Source organism: Marmota monax, unplaced genomic scaffold (assembly GCF_021218885.2).
Source record: "Marmota monax isolate L192 unplaced genomic scaffold, Marmota_monax_Labrador192_F-V1.1 WCK01_AAM20220418_F8-fsc00066, whole genome shotgun sequence".
Taxonomy (NCBI): domain Eukaryota; kingdom Metazoa; phylum Chordata; class Mammalia; order Rodentia; family Sciuridae; genus Marmota; species Marmota monax.
In genome coordinates this window covers 1,645,438-1,660,340 of record NW_026692805.1, presented here as the reverse complement: position 1 = coordinate 1,660,340, position 14,903 = coordinate 1,645,438, and the positions used below count along the sequence as shown (strand labels likewise).

At 35.7% G+C, this 14,903-nt stretch overlaps 1 protein-coding gene across 1 annotated transcript in view; it reads left to right on the top strand.

The window, feature by feature from the left end:
- The window catches only part of Odad2 (outer dynein arm docking complex subunit 2), a 167,820-nt gene that overhangs the window by 25,929 nt on the left and 126,988 nt on the right, over positions 1 to 14,903 (top strand). Inside the window, exons 9-10 of the mRNA XM_046448363.2 lie at positions 1,652 to 1,744; positions 2,309 to 2,456. Of these exons, the coding sequence (XP_046304319.1) occupies positions 1,652 to 1,744; positions 2,309 to 2,456 (241 nt within the window). The remainder of the gene's footprint in view (positions 1 to 1,651; positions 1,745 to 2,308; positions 2,457 to 14,903) is intronic.

Sequence of the window (14,903 nt, the reverse complement as noted above, 5' to 3'; positions counted from 1 at the left end):
TTACATCCTTCTATGATACAAGTTGATTCCTTTCTGCTCCTCTTTCTATTCCAAGTGGAAAAATTTGATAGCTACAGGGTTCATGGTTGGAGCACTGTGAATGGATGGGAAGAACATAGTCCATGTTCATGTAGATAGTGAGTTGGGACAAATAACCATGAAAAGGATGATAAAAATATGTGGAGAAATAACATAGAAGATATAAACATAATGGTAGGGCCCTGATTACATATGTGTTAGGAAATTTCGAAATGATTAACTAATATGGGGTTAAGTAGAGAAACCTTCAGGATGACTAAGGTCTTTTCTATAAACAATTCTCATCTTATAAAAAGACTAGAGTCTCAAAAATATTAACAGGCCTATGTAAAGTTGACACTGTATTGATGAATGAATGAAATAAATAAAATTAGTTCCATTTGGGGCCTCTTATAAATAGGTGCCAAAGAGCTAGTGCTTCTTAAATGCTGAGACAGTCAAAAGCTTTGTGTCAGTCAGCTTTCTGTCACTATAACAAAATGCCTGATATAATAACTTATGAAGAGAAAAGTTTGTTTTGACTCTTGATTTTAAAGGTTTCAGTCCATGATCAGTAAACCAAAAGCTTTTAGGCCTCAAGTGGAGGTGTCAGATGTCATTGGTAGGGAGCAAGTGGTAGAACAAAACCACTTACTTCAAGGCCAGGAAGCAAAAGAGAGAAAGAGAAGGTGACTGAATTTTCACAATCCACTATGAGGATGTGTTCCCAGTGACCTAAAGACCTCCCAGTAGGCCCCACCTCTTCAAGATTCTACAACCTTCCAATAGGATGCCTTAGGGACCAATCTTTTAAACACATGAGACTTTGGAGAACATGTAAGGTCCAAACTATAGCAAGCACATTTTAAATTTAGCCAATAGCTTACAAATTTTAGTCTATATTTGATGTTCTATGTTGTCACATGATTAAGAACTGGCTCCTGGTTGGTCACACCAGTACCCTGACTGGTAACTACAGGGTGATTCTTTTTGGAAGTAAATCCATAACTATTGGGAAGGATAAGCCCTATGGAAAGAGGAGACATATTTGCTCATCTGATTCTCATCAATTTTGTTGAATTTGTGTTTCTACTTGAAAGAGTAAGTTTGAGAATGAAAAAATGTATAGGTAATTCTGTTAACTGGAAAGTGAGTTTTCCAATGCTACTTTTATCAGATGCTTATTCTTTCAGTTATGAATTTACTTAAGTATTTAGTGAGAACAGAGTTTGTGTTAAGGAGTGTGCTAAACTTGGGAATACCTGGAAAACCAGGTGCAGGCTCTGTTATAGCATTAGGTGGAGAAAAATAAGAAGCCACAGGCAACTCTAATTGAGAGCAGTAAGTACCTATAAAAGGCAAGGGTTGGAGGACTTATACAATGATAGCAACCTAGTGTGAAGATCTGTTAGAGTACAAAGAAGTACTGGACCGAAAGTTTCTTCAGTATATAAAATGTGTGGCTCTGTTTGAAAAACAAAAGGGACGTTAGGTGAGGTTGGAAATCATCATTCTCTGTCTCAGGAACACCCATCATTTGGGTGCGTGAAAATGATGGATCCTTTCTATATGATTCATGCAACTTTTATTTCTTATTTTTTAGCATAAAGTAATAAAGATCTCTTTTTTTCAGACATAAAAGTTCAGCAAAAGACAGCCAAGAGGAAAAACATGGAAAACTTGAAAAGCAAAGACCATCTCTTTCACATGGAAAAGTACAGCTTCAGTATGTTTCTGATGGCATGACCAGCTCTTTAAAGCCACCCTCCCATACTGGGCTAGTTAGCATGATAATTAGAGGCTTTTTTTTTGAGGGGGGTACTAGGGATTAAACCAGGGTGCATAACCGCTAAGCTATATTCCCAGCCTTTTTTTATCTTGAGATAGGGTCCCTAAGTTGCTTATGGCCTTGCTAAGTTGCAGAGGTTGACTCTGAAATTGAAATAATTTACCTGTTGAAGGATATTTTTGTTGTTTTTAGTTTTGAGCTATTAAAAATAAAGTTTCTATGAACAATCATACACAGGATTGCCTGTAATATTTTTGGATGCATCTCTTTGTATAGCTTTTTTGCATGATCACTGTAGGTAGTTTGTTATATAAACATAACATCACGATTCACTGGTGTTGACCTTTCCAAATTTGAGTGAAATGGAGAAACTTTTCTCTTTTCTAAGAAATCACAGAAGGTATTGGTACATCTATTACTTATATGCATGTTCCTAAAATGTTATCATTCTAACCAAGTTTATGTTCTGGCTTATATGCATGTATTTTTTGTTGTTCTTAGTAAGAGTGTAGATAAGATTGAAGAAACTATTAGTGAGAGCTCTTCGGAAAGTGAAGAAGATGAAGAACAACCTGATCATCGTCAGGAAGCAAATGCAGATTTGCCTTCGGAATATTGGCAAATTCAGAAGCTGGTGAAATATTTAAAGGTAAGAAATACTTTTTTTTTGTATCATATTTACAAAGTTCATTTTAAATACTGTCACCGAAATATATAGTCTGCATCTAAGTTTATTTTATGTTTCTTTCAAATAAGAAACTACCCATGTTGTTATTTAAGTGTGCATAGGAGAAGGTCTTATTTACCCCGAGGTTTCAAGATTAGTCCTAGGGAGCAGTCAGGTTGCCTGGTACCAGTTTTCTCTCCTGGTTGAGGAGTAGGGGCATGGCACATACAAGATTGTGATTTGCAGCCATTTTATGATTTGCAGTGTGAGGGGATAGAAAGAGCGTGGTTTTTCAAAGCTGGATTGAGTTTAAATTTTAAGCTGTCTCACTTACAAGAAGGGTGGCTGTTGAAAAGTTATGATTTTGAGCCTTAATTTTCTTAAACCATGGGATTAAGTGAATGAAACCTGTACTGTAGAATTGAAAACACATTTGAAATATGTATCATGCTGTCTGATACATTGTAGGTGATAAAAATATGTATTGGCCTACTTCCATATCTCTCTCAAGTCAGGTGATGTATGAAAATATTTTACATGACAACTGGCCCGCATAATGTATTTAAGTTCTTGAATGGAGGGTAGTGGCTTGACAAAAGTAGATTAGTATTCATTTCTGACTTCGAATAGCAAATATTGATTCTATCTAGGCCTTGTCTAAAGCTGGATTCCAGAAGTACTTGTGGAAAAAACCATTTCAACTCACCTCATGGTTTTTTTCTGCTTTTACACATCTTTGGTCAAATCAGCCAAAGGCATTTTCCAGAAGCTTTGCATACTTAAAGGTATTTATGTGCCTGTTAGGCTGCAAAAGGATACTTTTCCAGGCTTTGAGGTGATTTCAAGGTGGCATATAAAATAGCCTGTGTACATTTTTATGAAATTGACAAAGACCCTTTGCATGGATGCAGTGTTACAGGCATGCATAAGAAAACAGAAGACACTTCTGCCACAAAAACAATACATTCCTTCCCTCTGATGGACTCGGTTTTAACTGGAATTCCCAGCATTTCTCAGAAAACACTGTTTTTCCTGAATCTTGAATCCCAAGAAAAATTAATAAGGAAATTGGGAAAATGGTAAAAATTATTCTAATTCCCCTTTGAGAATTCAAGTTTAATAATTATTATAAGGACATAACAGGCTCTAAGGAATCCATAGACCTCATGGAAAACAAGAATAGAAAATGCTGATGGCAGAGAAAGGGTGATGGATGGTAAACATTTCCAGGGACTGAGGCAGGAGTAAGTGTGAGGAAAGAGTTATAATCTAATCAGCCACCCCTGCTGGTGGCTGTTCTCATGCTCTAAATGTGCGTCTTCTGGTAATGTGAGTCTTCCCTGTGAAAATGAATATGAGTAAGTTTCTATACATAGTGTATTTAATATAAATCCTATAAGTGATGATCCAAGAATAAGAAATTTTAGAAGCAAAATGAGTCCTCACATGTGACATTTGGACTTATGTTTCCAATTTCAACCTGTGATTCTATGTAGCCTTATTAATCTTGCTTGGAGGTGTCACTTTGTTTGAACATACCCAGTAATGTTGGCCGTCATTTTTCAGTGTTTGAATACTTGCATGTTTTATATATGTAAATGTACTAATATATGTGTATGTATTACATATTTCGTTCTGAGTAATTTAACAGAAGAAATACAAAGATGTGTATGTTGTGGTATACTCTACTGTGAAATGAGTAACATAATATAAATTAGCAAAAGCAATGCAAATTTCAATGGATCAATTAAAATCAAAGCAAACATATAGAATATTTTCATGTTTATGCCAGACTTCAAAATCTATTATTAAGCTATAATAATCAAAATACCAAGATATTAGCATAAAAACAGACACACTGACCAATGGAAAAGGAAAGAGAGCCCAGTAATACACCTGAGCAAGTTGGTCAACTGATTTTTGATAAAGATGTTAAAAACACACAATGGAGAAAAGATAGTCTCTTTCATAGCTGGTGCTGGGAAAACTGGATATGTACATGTAGGAGAATGAAATTAAACCCTATCTTATATCGTATACAAAAATCAACTAAAATGGATTAAATATTTAAATATAAGGCTTGAAACTGTAAAACTACTAGAAAAGATAGTAGAAGTGGTCCAGAAAATGGTCTAGGCCAAGATTTCTTGAATATGATTTCAAGAATCCAATTTAAAAATGGGTAGACCTATACAGATATTTCTCAAAAGAAGACATAGGGATAGTCAATAGATATGTGAAAAAATGCTTATCATTACTAATCATCAGGGGTGATGAACATTAAAACCACAATGAGATATTCCCTCCCACCTGTTAGAAGGGCTATAATTTAAAAAGTTGAAATATAATAATTGGCTGCTGAGGGTGTAGAGAAAAGATACCCCCTGTGCACTGTTAGTGGGCATGTTCATTAATATAGTTACTATGAAAAAATATGAAAACTAAAAATAGAATTACGGTATGGTAATTCCACTATTGGGTATATATCCAAAGGAAATGAAATCAGTTATGTTGAAGAAATGTCTGCACTCTCACATTCACTACAGTACTGTTCATAATACCTAGATGTGGGGGCAACCTAAAGAAAATGTAAACACAGTGGAATACCATTCAGCCTTTATAAAAGAGGAAATTCTGTCATGTGACAACATGGATGAACCTGGAGGATATTATGCTAAATGAAATAAGTCAGACACAGAAGGACAAATATGGCATGGTCTCATGTTGGAATCTAAAATAATTGAACTCATGAAAGTAGAGAGTAGGATGGTGATTACAGAGGCCAGGTGAGGGGGTGGGTGGGAGAAGGGAAGGCCTTGATTATAGGGTACAGAATTTCAGTTGGATAGGAGCTTTAATATTCTGTTAAACATAATAGTAACTATGCTACATAATAATGTTCTTTTTTTTCCTTTTTTTTTTTTTTTTGGTATTGGGAATTGAACTCAGAGACACTTTACCACTGAGCCACAACCCAGCCCTTTTCAGGGTCTGGATAAATTGCCAAGGCTGGGTTTGAACTTGAGATCCTCCTGCTTCAGCCCCCTAAATTTCTGGGATTACAGGCATATACCACTGTGCCCAGCCTTTGTATATTTCAAAATTGCTAAAAAAAGTAGATTTTAAATATTTTTACTACAAAAATGACAAGTATATGAGGTGGTAGATTTGTTAATTGCTTAATCCAATTATTCCACAACATAAAGAGTTAAGAAAACATCACATTGTACCTCATGAATGTTTAATATACACGACTATTTATTAATTAAAATAAAAACATTAAAATGTTTTTTATATTTAAACAAGATGTAAGCATCAAGTAATGATCACTTGATATGTGTGTGTGTGTGTGTGTGTGTGGTGCTGGGGATCAAACCTAGGGCCTTGTACATACTAGGTAAGTGCTTTATCACTGAGCAATAACCCCAGAGAACCCCAGCTTGAAATATCTTTTTTTAGTCTATAGACTATTATGAAACAAAGATCAAGACTATTGAATGAGAAGATTAATATTTCATAATTTTATTTAAAGAATAACATTTTATAAATTTTAATATTTATCATCTTTCAATTTTTAAGATGGTTTTTACATGGAATCTATTTTGTGTTAATTCTCCCCTTCTTTAGTGTTTTCTATTGTCAAATATCATTATTAGGTGGAGGTCATTTTGCATATTATTATAATATGAAATTGTGTCACATGTTTCTATGCTTTGCATCTGGAATGTTCCCCAAGGGGCCATGTTTTAAAAGGCTGAGTCCCCAGCTAGGAGCTATTGGGAGATGGTAAAACTCTTAAGAGGTAGATTCTGTTAGGAGGTTGCCAGCGAGCATGACCTCAAAGAGAATTGTGAGGCCCTGGTCTCTTTTTCTCGCTCTTGCTCTGTAGCCATGAGGTGAGTGGTTTTGTTCTACTACATGCTCCTGCCCATGATGCACTGCCACAGGTTCAAAAGAATGGGGCCAACTAATCATGGACTGAAGCATTTGAAACTGTGAGCCAGAATAACCTTTTCTCTTTATAAGTTGATTATCTCAGGTATTTCTTACAATAACAGAAAGCTGATTAGCACAGTATACTGCTTAATAATAATAATAATAATAAAAAATCCTGTTTTATAAGATAGATAGATAGATTTTTTTAAAAAGAAAACCTCTTAAAATTTTTGGCATGACTCTACCACTAAAAATAATTCACTCTTTATTATTATGGAAGTAATTCACTATTATTATGCTCACTCATGATTACCTAAAAACATATAAGTAATATATTAGGAAAAATATGGAATAACTTATAATTTGGAGAATTCCTAAGAATTTCCAGGAATTCTTATTTTTTCTTCCTGAATCTTGAACATTTGTGTCTGTTGTAAATTTGAAAACACTAGGCAAGAGCCCCACTAGATTCAACACATGCTCCTGAAAATCATTTTACAGGCATCTTTGTACATAAACCATACAATTGAACAGTGGCCCAGTCCAACCTGTAGGATAGCAATGCCCAGCCTCAGTACATTCACTCCAGTGCCTCTACTCATTGACTGAGCCACAGAACTTCCTATGATTGCCTCTTATCAACCCTTCTTTAAAATGTTTTTGTTGGTGCACTACAGTTGTACATAATAGTGGGATTCATTGTGACATATTCATACATGCACATAACATAATTTGATCAAACCATTTCCTAGTGCTTTCCCTTTTTCTCTCCTGTTCTCTCCCCCTCAATGCCTTTTCTCAACTCTACTGGCTTCCCTCCTTTTTTAAAAAAAATGGTACATAATTCATAAAAGTGAGATTCACAGTGATACATTGGTATGTATACAAAGCATAATTTCATTCCCCAGTACCTCTCTTTTCCCACTCTTTCTTCTTTTCCCTTGATTCCCTTTCTTTACCCTACTGTTGACTCTGCTCAACTCTTAAGGGGCACGTCACCTGGGGTAAAATTTGACAGCAGAGAACATTGCCACCATTACTCTGAGACGGGCATTTTGAGCTGGATAGGATCATTGGGGCTCAGACATGGTCTTTTGGAAATATAATTCAAAGAAGCTTTGATGCTTTTCTGAAGAGTCCTGGTCCATTGTCTTCATTTCATTAGTAAAAGTGAACACTTAAAGGTGCAGAAACATAATATGGGCCAGGAGATGGAATAATGGAGTACGTTGAAGCATGATCTTTGATGTTGGAAAGATATTGGTTAAGTTGGAATTCTGCCACTTACTAACTTGGTGGCCTTGGGTGGATTGACCTCTTTAAGCTTCATTTTCCTCATTGGAGAAGATGGAAAAAATAAAAGTTCTCATATGTTAGGGTTATTATGAATATTAAATGAAACATAACACATGTAAAGTGCTTAGCATGAAGCCTTCAATAACCTGTTGGCAATCATAATTATGCCTGTTGCGTATGGCCATTAATAAAGAAAATGTGTGATGTGGAGTCTTCTTGATTTGCCCCGGTGGCCCTCAATTTTTGCTTTAAGTTTTTTAGCATCCAATAAATGGAGGAAAATACAGTGAGTTCACATAGTGAGGGAAAGACTTACCATCCTTAAATAAAAACAAATCAGTTGCCAGTAAGTGTAACAGATCCTGGTGCTAAGAGCTGAAAGAATTTTCTCCCTTAGTGAATGAGGCAGGCACAGAGTGAGAGAGCAAAAACCATCCTTGACAATATCCACCCAGTGACCATGGTAAAGAGAGTTTCTCCTAATAGTCTAATTATTGAATAACTATCTTAAGCTATTCAACTATTTAGGATAAGTCCATATGGTATTGGGCCAAAAAGGGATGCACTATTTCTGTCCCAGAACAGCTAAGGAAAACATTTATTGATGAAGTGCTACTTAAGTTTGCACAAGTTATTCATCAATAAATCATGTGCAAATGTGATACTTTTGGCCAGACAGTAAATTGCTTGGAATTCTTATAGTTCCCACAGGTAAATATTCTTAACATAGCCAATAAAAGAAAAAATATATCTACAAATGATTTCAAGTCTTTTGACACAGGTAAAATGGTTTATATGAAGACACAAAAGGATATTAAAAGTCTCTGAAATGCAAAATTGAATGTCTCTAGGTAATCTCAAAATAAATACACATGACATTTTAATTTATAAAATTATGGCTTCAATGTAGACTTCAACCAGCAGAAAAATGTTAATGTTGACCTGACTTTCTACTCAACCATTTTCCAAGCAGAGCAATGTCTGTGATTGTTCAAAAATAATTTGATGAGCTCATTAATACCCAAACAGGTCAATGAACTACAGCTTATTATTTATCCAGTACTATGAGCTCAGATCTTGGCACATAAGTAAAGGGAGTTCATGTTTAATTATTTGGCCTTGACATATGTTCACTTCAACTAGCAAAAGTTTTATATATGCATGTATTCTTTTTGTCTGGACTTTTGGGACACAATTTAATTTTTCAATTAATGAAGACATTGCAGTTTTGCTTACTGACCTTCCAGCCTCTTTTATTCCCCATATCTGATAATTGTAAGTGAAATACTATATTCCTTCTTCAGCTCTCTTCCTATGAGACATACATTCTGCCTTCTGTTATCACGATAGTTCAGGTTGTCTCTTATCAATTGCTCCTTGAGTAAAAAGACTTTTAAATTCATTTTTGTATCTTGCAAGGTATCTTGCTAACAATTACAGGTTTGTCCTTTTACACTGTGTCCAAATGGTGCAGAGGAGGACCGGGCTCCTGAGAAGTGAGGCTTTGCTGATCTCTGTTTCTTGAGAGCAGTTCTTCCAGCCACTGAGCCAGGGCTGTTCCTTCTGCAGTGGTGTCCTTCCCCACTTGTCTTGTGTCCTTTCCTCTTCCTGCTCCAGTGCCTTTCTCCTTGGAGATACAATATTTTATTGTGCATTTGGTAGCTTTATATAGATATTATTTTCTCCCCTGGCCAGGACTGCTTTAAAAGTCTAGGAAGGAAAAATTGTGCTTTTGATTATTTCCAGTGATTGGAGGAGATGGTTTATTTGTGTCTGTGCTCCACACTAATTTTGTGAATCTCTAAAAATACAATGATTTTACTCATTTCTAAATAAGGTATGTAGAAGATCTCCTTTGTGGAAAAGGAGGAGAATTATAGGATATTTTGTAAATTCATTTGAAAAATATTTATTTGTTTGAAAAAATTTGTGGGTTTGTTAGTTACAAATATTATAAATTGATATAAGCAGGTAGTCTTTGGTAAAGTGAAGTAAAATGTAGAACGGTTGCCAATTATAAGTAGATCTGCATTTCAAGCACATTAGTGAAAGTATCCTTAGACTGAAGATTAATTACTGGACCAAAGATTGAAAGCCTATGAGACTCCATTTCCATGTGGATTGAAGGTAGATTGGGTATGGAATTTAATGCTATCAGATCCAAAAGTCAAAGAGAAAGTTTGAGATAAGAGTGATGTCAAGAACACAGTTGGTCAACTGTTAGGTAGTTTGGAGGAATCTCTGAGGCTTTGTTTTCCCTGTTGGCATGTCTAAGGCTGTCATTTGGGGATAACATATCTGTACCATCCTGGCTTCAGCTTTAGGCTCAGCTAGAGAAATGTTAGCAAGCAGGGTAGGAGCTCTTCAGCCCTACTCTTGCAGGGCTTGATGCAGCTGGTCTCATTCCTGCATACCTGCTATAATAATGGAGCAATCCAGAGTTAAATCCCAGGGCCGTTTCTCCATGTGTTCTCTTTCTCCCTGCAAGATGCCTGTTTTTGCACCTGGAATCTTGACCAGAGTCCAGCTGGCAGAGTGGGGGTGAGATGATGAAAGAATTGATTTAGAAGGCTGTGTCCAGCAGCAGGTGGTGTGCACAATGAATCTGGGTGGAAAAGGGACAGGAGGCCAATGACAAGAGGTCACATCGATAGAGAGAAAGGATGGTCACCACCACACATTTATCCTCTCTTCACCCATGATGGGTTGGTAAGGGGGAACCTCATTTGTTTATTCTATGTGATTAGATTAATAAAACACCACTATCTATTTCACCTGTTAAGTAAGCCAGGGAGCTTGCTCGACATTCTTCTGTTCTGTTCTGTATCCATAAATTCACAATTGCAGGCCATGAAAAATGAAGACGGCTGGCAGTCCCCCAGTTCTAGGGGTCTAGCGTTCCCCTTTAGAGTGACATCTAAAAGACATCCACATCAGAAATCCCACTAGACTGTAAGCTTCAAGAGAGGTGCCTGGGGATGCCTCCCTGGATGTTTTAGATTTTTCTCTCCGGAGGGGATTCTTGGCAGAGACATTTTTCAGACTTGAAAACATTTGTTAAAGATTGCTTTTGTGGGGCTCAGCTCCTTAATGATCTTACATGAACTGATTAAACACACACACACACAGGCATACATGCACACACACCCTTAACTGGTTATAGAGTTCTTCTAAGTGGTAATTGGGAGTTAAATGATTTTTCATCACAGGAATTTGATGTACTTTGCAATCAATTACAGTTAATTAAATTCCATTCCCATTACTTGGGTTTTGGGTATGGAGTGGCAGGAGGTTTGATCCTTGTTTCATTGGTGGAAAAGCTGAAGCATACTTTGCTGCAGGCCACACAGAAGGCGGCTGCGGGCTGGGACTGTGTCCAGGCTTCTATCTTTATTGCCCGTTGCCTGGTTATTCTGACCCACTGTCAAGAAATTCAGGCCCCAGGAGGCCTGTAGACCTTGCTATTGGACCTTACCATCTTCTCTCGTTTGCATTTCTTCATTCAAGTAAGAGACTAAATGGGGAGCCATCCTTATAAAGGGACTCAGTATTCATTTTTTGGAAGGCAATACCAGAGTGTGCACTTTTTCTAGGTTTTTACTTAAAGAGATGGAGAAGAATTGCAGTAGTGCAGAATTATTTGTGCTGTAAAGGATCTTTAGAAAATGGAAACCAGCAGTCATTGTTTATGTACTCAAATCAACTCCAGTAGCTAGAAAGGAAAACTAGCATGATTTTTTCACAGAAACCTTTAAGTTAATACACATGTTGCTACATTGATGAGGATTAATTTTTTAAAAAAATATGTCTCAGTGACAATGCAAGTGTACCTTTTAAAAAAATTACCTGTTAGAAATCATATTTCAGTTTCATCATCTAACAAAATTTCTACTTGGTAGAGTCTACGTTGCATGTTTTTCATAAATATTGTAGTGTGAGAAGTGAATGCATTTTAAGTATTTGGCTAACTTGAAAAATGTGTGTTATTTGTATGTTTAAAATTGCCCACAAAGAAGCATTTCATCCCATTATTTTTATTACAAAGGAGAAGGTGGAAATGAGGGAGAAGCTCTGCATCTCCAAAGGAGACCCTGTACTCCATAAATTAGTAATAACTTCTTTAGTTTTTGAGTTTGAATCTCCCCTTGCCTCTTGTCAATCACAAACAAATGTGAAGAAAAAGCAGAGTAATTAGATGTGTTTGGTGATTCAGTGCCACTGATTCCTAACAGTTTCTACTACCAGTAATTAGCATTATATGACCACATCAATTTAACTACTGGAAACTACAGTATCAAAAATCTTGGAACTGGGCTTTTGCTCACTGGTTGAGTCCTGGCTTTTTACATGCCCAAGGCCCTGAGTTCAATCCCCAACATTAAAACAAAACAAAACCAACAAAAAAGCTCTCAAATGAGGTCCCTAGAATTTTAAATCATTTTCTAATTCATTCATTCTTCATATATTTATCCATGAGCCCCTTACCATGAGCTAACCCAGCTAGGGCATAATTCCATGATACACATTTCCATCTAGTTATTCATAACATTTTTGACTAGAAAGAATTTTGACGTAGTTTTGTGTAATGATCTGAAAAAACCAATAGCTCTTTTTAGGGGAATTTGTTGTCCCATGTTTTTGAAACAACACATTTATTTTTCATTCCCAAATGCTTTCCCCAAAAAATTATTTTAAGAAAATTAAATAGATTGGAGGAAAGTAGCAGTGGCTAGTTCCTAGTTTTCAAGATGTGCAGGATTGCTTTGCTTTTTGTTTTAAAAATACAAACTCATGTCTTTTACGGAAGTTTTTATGCCGAAGAACTTCTAAATGTATGGCTTAAGGATTTAAGAGGCACCGAAGTTGGGATAATTGTTCTTCCATTTTATATCTGAATATAGGTCTATTATAATCATTATTAGAAATGGCATATTTGTAGGGAAATTATGAAATTCCATGTCCCTTTCTGGTCCACTGGCCTTTCGGATTCCTGCTGGCCAAAGGCTGTGGCTCCTGTCTCAGCTTTGCTTTCTGGATGGGTGTGGCTGTCTGGCTGTGGCCCGCTGATGTTTCTGTGACATGCAGGGTATAGCAGAAGCACATATTGGTTGATTAGTCCCTCACTTCCTTCTGGATCAAGCTCTTAAAATATTATATAAATACCACAGTAGTATGTGCTTATTGTAAAACTCAAGCCACACAAAAAGAGTAAGTGTGAAAACTCCTTTCCAGATATTTCTGTTTATGTACATGGATATATATAATTTGTACACTTGAATGAATCATATCATTTCTCATTCTACATTAAGCTTTTTATATTTCATATTATGCTTTTGTAATCTTTCATATCTTCTTCTGTCCTTTTTAATTACTAGATAGTATTTCATTATAGGGCTGTACCATTACTTTATTTAACAATTGCTTTATTGATGACTTTTTTTTAACGGACACAATTTATTTATTTATTTATTTGTTTATTTAATTATTTATTTTTATGCGGTACTGAGGATCAAACCCAATGTTTCATACATGCAAGGATGCGAGGCAAGCACTCTACCACTGAGCCACAACCCCAGGCCTATAGATGACTGTTTTTTTTTTAATTGATGATTTTTAAAGTTGTCTCAAATCAATTTTTGTTACTACAACCAAAACCACAGCAAATATTTTTAGATATTCTTTGGATATATACACTGTTTCTGTAGGATGGTGTTTTAGTCAGCCTTTTTACTACTGTGACCAAAAGACCTGACAAGAACAATTAGAGGAAGGAAAGTTTATTTTTGTCTCATGTTCTCAGAGGTCTCAATTCAAAGACTGTTGTCTTCATTCCTCTGGGCCTGAGATGAGGCAGAACATCATGGCGGAAATGTATGGCAGAGGAAAACAGCTCAAGACTTGGCAGCAGGAAGCAGAGAGTGAGCGAGCTCCCCTTACCCCAAATTATAAATCCCATCCATAGGCACGCCCCCAATGACCTACCTCCTCTAGTCACACCCACCTGCCTACAATTATCATCCAGTTAATTCCTATCAGAGGATTAAAGTACTGATTAGATTAAGGATTTCATAACCTAAGCATTTCACTTCTGAACTTTTTTGCATTGTCTCACACATGTGCTTTTGGGGGACACCTAATATTTAAACCATAACAGATGGATACTCTAAAATAGAGTTGTTTGGGTCAAAGAGAATTAAATTTCAATTTTTGATAACTCTTATGGGGAATTATTCAAAGGGTATGATGTTTCATTTATGCAAAATGAACTAGTTGTAAAGAGCTGCTGTACAAAATGATACCTGTAATAAACAATATATATTATGCACTTAAAGAAATTTAAGAGGGTTGATCTTATGTTAAATGTTTTTACCTCAAAAAAGGCAAGTGTACAAGGAAACTTTCTTTAGGTGATAGATGTTTATTACCTTGATTGTGGTAGTTCATGGAAGTTTGCATATGTCAAAACTCATCAAATTGTATTAAACATGTGCAGCTTTCTGTATATCAATTACACCTCAATAAAGCTGCTTTTAAAAATGAAAGAAAGTGTGGACACTAAACTTGAAAAGTCTTGCTATAAATTTATTTTTCATTTAAAGGGTAATAATGAAGAGTAATAAACCAAACAAGTTTGGTTTACATAAAAGAAATTTTGATAGCTCTTTACAAATGTCAGTAATATACCAATGGGTTTCAACTTTGGACACAGAATGAAATCTGCTAGGGCTCTTAAAAGTAAAAACAAAGACTGTGATTTCTAGATACCATTAATAGAAATTTTGATTGAATTGGTCTGGAGTCTAGATATTGATAGTCTTTAAAATCTTTCCAAGTTTTTTCCTTAAAATCATACATCTATGATTAGAATCTTTTGCTACAAATTCTCACTAATTTTCAGTCTTTTTGATGTTTTATTTTGTCCAGTTCTAGTGGGGGAAAAACATGTCTTGAATTTGCATGTTCCTGATTACTAGTGAGGTTGATACATTTTTTTCATATATCAAATAGTCATCATATTTTATCCTTTGCCCATTTTTCTGTGTGACTGTTTTTAACAGTGAATATCAGCCCTTGGGTTGTTGTCTTAGTTGCAGATATTTTCTCTCAGTTTGTGACATGCCTTTTTTATCTACAGTTTTGTGTATTAATGAACATCAACTATTTTCTTCATGGCTTATGGATTTTGCATCTTAGGAG